We start from the raw sequence: 6,788 nt of genomic DNA on the forward strand, positions 1-6,788 counted from the left end.
TATAAAATTACCAAAATGCCCCTAATTATTTTAGTAATATAAAATGTTATTTTTTAATGTTATTTTTGAATGTATAAATGTTAATAAAGAGAGGAAATTAATTAATAATAATTGAAATAATAAGTAAAATTAATTTTTAAAATATTATAAATTTATAATGTTGTAAAATAATTTTATTTTTAAATATAGTATTTGTTTGTAATATAATTTATTACGAAATACTATTAATTTATTTGTCTACCAAAATGAAATTCATTAATTTTAAGCAAACATATAATTAAAGGAGTTATTATATTACATAATTAAAAAAAATACTAATTAAGATTCAAGACAAACTAACAAATTAACAGAATCGAAGAAAAATAAGTTTATAGTCCAGACAATTTTATTAGATGAAAATCTTAATATTTATTTGCAATATAACATAGGTTCAGTCAAAACATAGGAAGAAAGCTTCTTTGAGAAGCCATCTCAAATAAAAGAGAATTGAACAACCATAGTAATACATGGAGTTAATTCAAGTAACAAGACTTTTGGCTCCATCTAGATACATCATGGGTGTTCCAAGGCTATGAAGTGCTTGCACTTGGTGTTGACGATCTTACCAAAGGGCTTGCAGAGCTCTTTGAGCTCCTCCTCGGAGCATTCCCAGGGGAGGTTGCGAAGGTGCAGAACCTTCGACGAGGTCTGAGTGTATCGGAACTGGTGCTGGCTCGAGGTTGACATTGCTTCCAGATTCCGATGGTGAAATCGCGATCGATGCAAGATGCAAGATGGTTGGTTAGGGTGAAATCGAAGCCACTCTTTAGCTTCGTCTGGTTTTGTAGAAAAGTGAGGATATTTTTCCTATCACAATATGTGAAGAATTATCTGGGCTGCGATTGTGATTGTGATTACGATTCCATATTTAACCTCTTTAAATCGGACTTATTTAACTACCGGAGCAATGAAGGAAAGATGGCCAACCGGTGATTGCAACCAGAAACAATCCCTAACTGCCATCCAAAATCGAAAGTTGGAACCGGATACACGAACTTGTATCCGGATAACCTCCCCTAGCAAAACGTGAACAACTCTGGATCTGGATATGGGAAGTTGTATCCGGATAACTTCCCTTGCCAAAATCTTCATATACATGGATCCAGATACGCTAACAGTGTATCCGAATACCCTTCACGCCAATTTTGAAGAATGGCACAGGGTATATAGGTCTTTTACCTATAAATCAGCACAAATCTTTGCATTTTAGAGAGATAGTCGAAACAGTAAAATCTACTCACAATCCACTCAAATCAGTACTTTTCTCTTCTCTTAAATCATCATAAGCAAACAGGATTTTAAAATCAATCTTCACTCGCAAATTCACTTGAACAGTATAATCTGTTCATGCGAACACAGCCTAAAGGATAAAGTACACCTGAGTTATCAAAGGTCAAGAGAAAGTTATTGTCGTCCAACGTACAATTATCAACCATTATCGTCTCAATTTCATTTGAATTCAAAATATTTATCCTTTTTATTTCTTCCAAACCATAATTTCCACTCCTAAAGTAAGTATTTATAAGAAACCATTAAAAAAAATTGTAATCTAAAGTATTTATTTATAAGAAACAATGTAATAAATAAGACTGCAATATAGAATATACACAATTTATAATAAAATGAATCAAATAACTCTATTATGAATGCAGTAACCGAAATTGAGCATCCATCAGGAATAAAAAAAACAGTTTCTGGGCAGAGTAAATGAGGCTACATAAAAGATGGCAGTGACGAGAAGAGGAAATCAAATAGAGTTGGAGAATTTGATTATTTCATATAAAATTTTCCATTGCAATGCAAAGGCGGCTCATTTCAAATGGCTCAAAACAAAATCACAACATAATATATTTTTCTAATATGATTAATTGAGCATGAAGTACCCACTGAAAAAGAAAATCACTGCTTGTTCTGCCAATAATGCAGTAATATATATATACATTGTGCAGAATTAGCCAGTAAGACTTCATCCTGTATCATGTATAAAAAGATTTTGTTTCTCACCAGTGAAATTCACAATAGACTTAGCAAGATAGATAATAGATAAAAAAATCCAACAACCAGCGGTAAGTAGCATTGAGTTTCGCTAACAATAATTTAATTAAACATTCTCAAATAACTTGAAAGGTAAAATTCAATATAAGAAAACACTACTAAAAGCTAACTGCACATAGAATCCAGTTTCTGATGTGTTGGATGATCCCACAAGAACATCATAATCATAAACCTACACATTTCTAAAAAATAATAGTCTCAACAAACCAAAGGTTTTGCATCAAAGGCCTCTCTTGCTTCCAATAAGTTGGGGCAATATCTTTTTGCAAGAATCTCAACCTGCTCAGCAAATGGCTTCCCCCCATGCTCCCCAATATATCGGATAATTTGGTTCCACCGTTTTCTACATGCCTCACCAGTCCTATGCTCAAGCAGATTGTCCCAATCCACCTCCTCCATGCAGCACGCATCCAAATTATATAAAGCATCAACCAGGCGATAGTCATCAGTATCACTCCAGGCACCAGCAGCAACAATGGGAGATCTTAAATTATCATACCATTTGTGGCAGCAGTCCGCGGAGTATCTAGTGCCCAACTTTTGAGCAATTGCCTCCCAACCAATATTATCTCGCAACATACCATGTTTTGATTTTCTATAACCCTGTGAAGCCCTCACACGTAGGTCCTGGTTCATTAAATCAAATAACTTTTGATACTCCTCTTGGCTCCATCGTCCTTTATTTCTATTTAATTTCAATTTACACCATGCATCCTTCACTTGAACTCGACTTTTGCCCAATGCGTCAGCTACTTGTCTCCAATTATATCCATATTCTTCCTTGACCTTCCGTAAAAATGCATACTCTTCAGGTGTCCACCTTTTCTCGTTCCCTTCAAACAAAATATGGGCACGACAATACACACTATACACTGGCCTGTGGGGTAAGGCTGCTGCAATTTCCTTCCAACAAAATCTAATTTCCCGATGAGCCTGGCAATGGAGAACCATATCTACACCTTCATCTCCCAAACCACGAGACTCTATAAAATTATAAACAGCTGATTTAACCTGCTCATCTTCTTCTGGTGTGAACCGTTTCCCACGGACTAAGCCATCACAACAAACATCCACTTGATCAGAAAAAGTTACCCGTTTGGGTTTGGATAATACACTGTGTGCAGGATNAGAAGAGTCATCATTATCTTCCCTGGCTTTCTTCTTTGTCATTACATTTNTGTCCTTGCTTTTGCTGTCTTCAATCATTTTTTCCTTCTTACTCTTCCTACCTTCAACATTGTCTTCACCTTCATTCGTTTGAAATACATTATACTCCGNACTTTTGTTTTCTTTACTCAATTTTTTCTTCTTCCTCTTCTTACCTTGGACATCACCTTCACCTTCGTTATTTTCAAACACATTATACTCCTGACTTTTGCTTTCTTCACCATGTTTTTTCCTCTTCTTCTTACCTTTGGCATCATCTTCGCCTTCATTTGTTTCAAAGACATTATACTCCTCACTTTTGCTTTCTTTACTCAACTTTCTCTTTTCCCCCTTAATGCCTTGGGCATCATCTTCACCATTATTGTTTTCAAATTCATTACACTCCTTACTTTTGCCTTCCTCCCTCAGTTTTTTCTTCTTCCTCTCCTTACCTTTGGCATCACCTTCACCCTCACCTTCATTCTTTTCAAAGACTTCACACTCCTTACTTTTGCTTTCTTTACTCAATTTTTTCTTCTTCCTATTCTTACCTTTGGAATAGCTTTCACCTCCATTCCTTTCAAAGACCTTATACTCCTCACTTTTGCTTTCTTTACTCATCTTTTTCTTCTTACCTTGGGCATTGTCTTCAACTTCATTGCTATTAAATTCCTTACTTTTTGCTTCTTCACTCAGTTTGTTGTTCTTCTTCTTCTTATCTTTCACATCATCTTCACCTTCATTCCTTTCAAAGACATTATACTCCTTACTTTTGCTTTCTTTACTCAATTTTTTCTTCTTTCTCTTCCTACCTTGGGCATCATCTTCACGTTCATTGTTTTCAAACTCATCATACTCCTTACATTTGTCTTCTTCCCTCAGTTTTTTCTTCTTCCTGTCCTTACCTTTGGCATCAGCTTCAACTTCACCTTCATTCTTCTCAAAGACTTCATACTCCTTACTTTTGCTTTCTGTACTCCATTTTTTCTTCTTCCTCTTCTTACTATGGGCATCATCTTCATTGTACTCCATTTCTTTCAAATTCATTATACTCCTTACTTTTTCCTTCTTCACTCAGTGTTTTCTTCTTCCACTCCTTCATTTTGGATTGACTATCATCTTTATCTTCATTGCTCTTAAACTCATTGTAGTCGTCATGCTGCCTTTTTGCATCTGATTTCTTCTTCTTCATCATCTGCATATCAATAATGCATATAAATAAAATAATTTAGGAACCATGACANGAAGAACCACAATCTTCTCTGTGCAGATTAAATGATTTAATGTGACATTTCACATCCAATGCAGTACTAAATTGATTTTTCAATTTTTTACGTAAATAAATGTTCAACTACATCCAGATTACAGCACTAAAACTTTCTTGCAAAATAATTGTAAACTAGAGATTAGCAGAAGGTTTCAGATTGATATAGGAAGATACGTGACGGAAAATCAATTTAATTCTGTTTATAAATCAGAAAAATTTTGATTAACAATCAATTTAATTTTGATTACTATGTTAGAATTTTTAGTTATGGCATTGATAATTAATTAATGTAACACATTTCTATAAATAAGCATACTCTAAATAGAGTGGGGGATCTGATTTCTGAATAAACAGTCTTGTAATCTTCCACAAATCAATATATTTTCGGATTCTATTCATTCATTGGAATCCCTCAAGCCTTTTGTAGTTCTTCGAATAGTTTTGTTCCTAGTTCTACCTATATCAGTGGTATCAAGCAACCTTACATGAACAAGAGGAACATTTGGAGAATAGGATCACATCGAAACTTGAAGCACAACTCATGGAAATTACATCTTCAATTCAACATCTGCACCACAAACCACATACAAACATCACATTGCCACTATGTCAACTCCTATACTTTATTCTATAATTAAATTATGCTTAGGCATGTCCTAATTTCCCGGATCTTATATTCTTCCTAACTTCAAAAATTTGTCCTCAAAAATTTTGGGTTACCTACACGGACAATCATTCATTCTATATACTCTTATCTCCTGAGCATATAGCATTTCAAAACATAACAGGTTCAGTCATCACATACCACAACCCTAGCTACAAGGACCTAAACTAATGAATCTGGATGAGTAAAGAAACAAAAATGAACCTAGATACCAACCTAGGAAACCAATGAACAACTGAATTTCCTAGTTATATCCATGTTCTAAAAATGTAAATCTCAATGCAAAGAGTAAATCATCACATAACAGAAACAGTGGAATGAAATGGAAGATCACAATCTGAACTAAAACTATTCTAACATCAATTCAACAGAAATACTAAAAATCAAAGAATCAAAACAAAGAGAAATGGTTATAACAGAAATTAGACTCAAATTCATATAGGAATAGTGCAAAGAATGTTTGATCATATTTCAGGAAGACATCCTGCAAAGATAAGCCCACTTTGGAGTCTTAAAGTTAAATTTCAGAATTAAAAGCAATTATCTACATTCAGTCCACCAAAACTACAATGAATCCAATTCAGATTTCCATTTTTAACCAATCTCATAAACAATCACATATAATATCTATAATACTAAACTGCTGAAAGAGTAAAATCATATGCAAGAAATTAAAAAGCAATCAGAAACGTAAGAAATCGAAGTAAGAACAATAAAAGGAACTCAGAATTGCATTAAACTTTGAAAGCAAGAATACATTGCGTCTGTCACCCACTGCGTCTAACCTACTCTAATCTTAGAAAACTAGAAATGAAAAACCTGTAAGAGTCTGAAGGTCGGTATTTACATGGCAGAAGGACCCCTTTATATAGGGTTGAAGAAAGAAGAAAAAAAAAATTGGGAACCTTGCTCGCGACGCTTAATGCTTCATAATCGGACGGCCAACCTTCTTTCTGCTTCCTTGATTTCCTCTGGCCGTTTGATCCTCCGCAGCGGGCAGCTCCGGTCTGCTTCTTCTCCGGCAAGGATCGCGACTTCGTCTTCTCTCTTTCTCGCACTCGCACAAGCCAAACCCTAGCTCGAAGGTGTTTNTCTTCCAATTAAATGCGCAAGCCAGGAACCCCTAAGGCAGCTTCAGCCTCTCAAAACTGCACCGTTTCACTTAAGTCCAGTGTAGGCCCAAATCCAACGGCAGCCAATGGCTTTTTAATTAAGGGTGTTATTCCCTCCAGCCCCACCAAATCGTCCTNCACCTCTCCAAACTTTTTTTCAAAATTTTTAATTACAAAAATATNCTTTTTAACTTTAATTATATTTATTTAATTATACTTCATTTTTACNCTCTTACACTGCTGCACCCCCTCTCTCTTACAACTCTCACTTTTCGAGATCCGTTTTTCACACTCCACCCCCTTTCTCTCTCCCAACTCTCACTTTTCCAGATTCGTTTTTTCCACAACAACAACTCTCACTTCCAGATTTGTTTATTTACATCCTCAACTCTTACTTTCTCTCCTCCACATCTATGCCGTGGACATTAATTGGTTATGCAAGGAAGATGAAGACGTGAAAAGGAAACATTTAAAAGTAGTACAAGGTAGGCACGGGAATGGTTAT

The 6,788-nt window shown here is 35.1% G+C and overlaps 1 protein-coding gene across 3 annotated transcripts; it reads right to left on the minus strand.

The window, feature by feature from the left end:
- Positions 1-2,083: 2,083 nt before the first annotated feature.
- Positions 2,084-6,324, minus strand: LOC106768836 (cyclin-D-binding Myb-like transcription factor 1). Of its 3 annotated transcripts, XM_014654191.2 has the most exons (4): positions 6,077-6,324; positions 4,993-5,075; positions 4,274-4,435; positions 2,084-3,816 (listed from the first exon to the last, which is right to left on the minus strand). In XM_014654191.2, exons 3-4 carry the CDS (start codon positions 4,433-4,435, stop codon positions 2,293-2,295), a joined length of 1,686 nt encoding a protein of 561 aa, XP_014509677.1. In that variant the 5' UTR covers positions 4,993-5,075; positions 6,077-6,324; the 3' UTR covers positions 2,084-2,292. The 3 variants fall into 3 exon arrangements, with proteins under 3 accessions (XP_014509677.1, XP_014509678.1, XP_014509675.1); XM_014654192.2 differs by lacking the exon at positions 4,993-5,075; XM_014654189.2 differs by lacking the exons at positions 4,993-5,075; positions 6,077-6,324 and having other exon boundaries at positions 2,084-4,417.
- Positions 6,325-6,788: the final 464 nt, after the last annotated feature.

The sequence above is a fragment of the Vigna radiata genome, chromosome 7, assembly GCF_000741045.1.
Source record: "Vigna radiata var. radiata cultivar VC1973A chromosome 7, Vradiata_ver6, whole genome shotgun sequence".
Taxonomy (NCBI): Eukaryota; Viridiplantae; Streptophyta; class Magnoliopsida; order Fabales; family Fabaceae; genus Vigna; species Vigna radiata.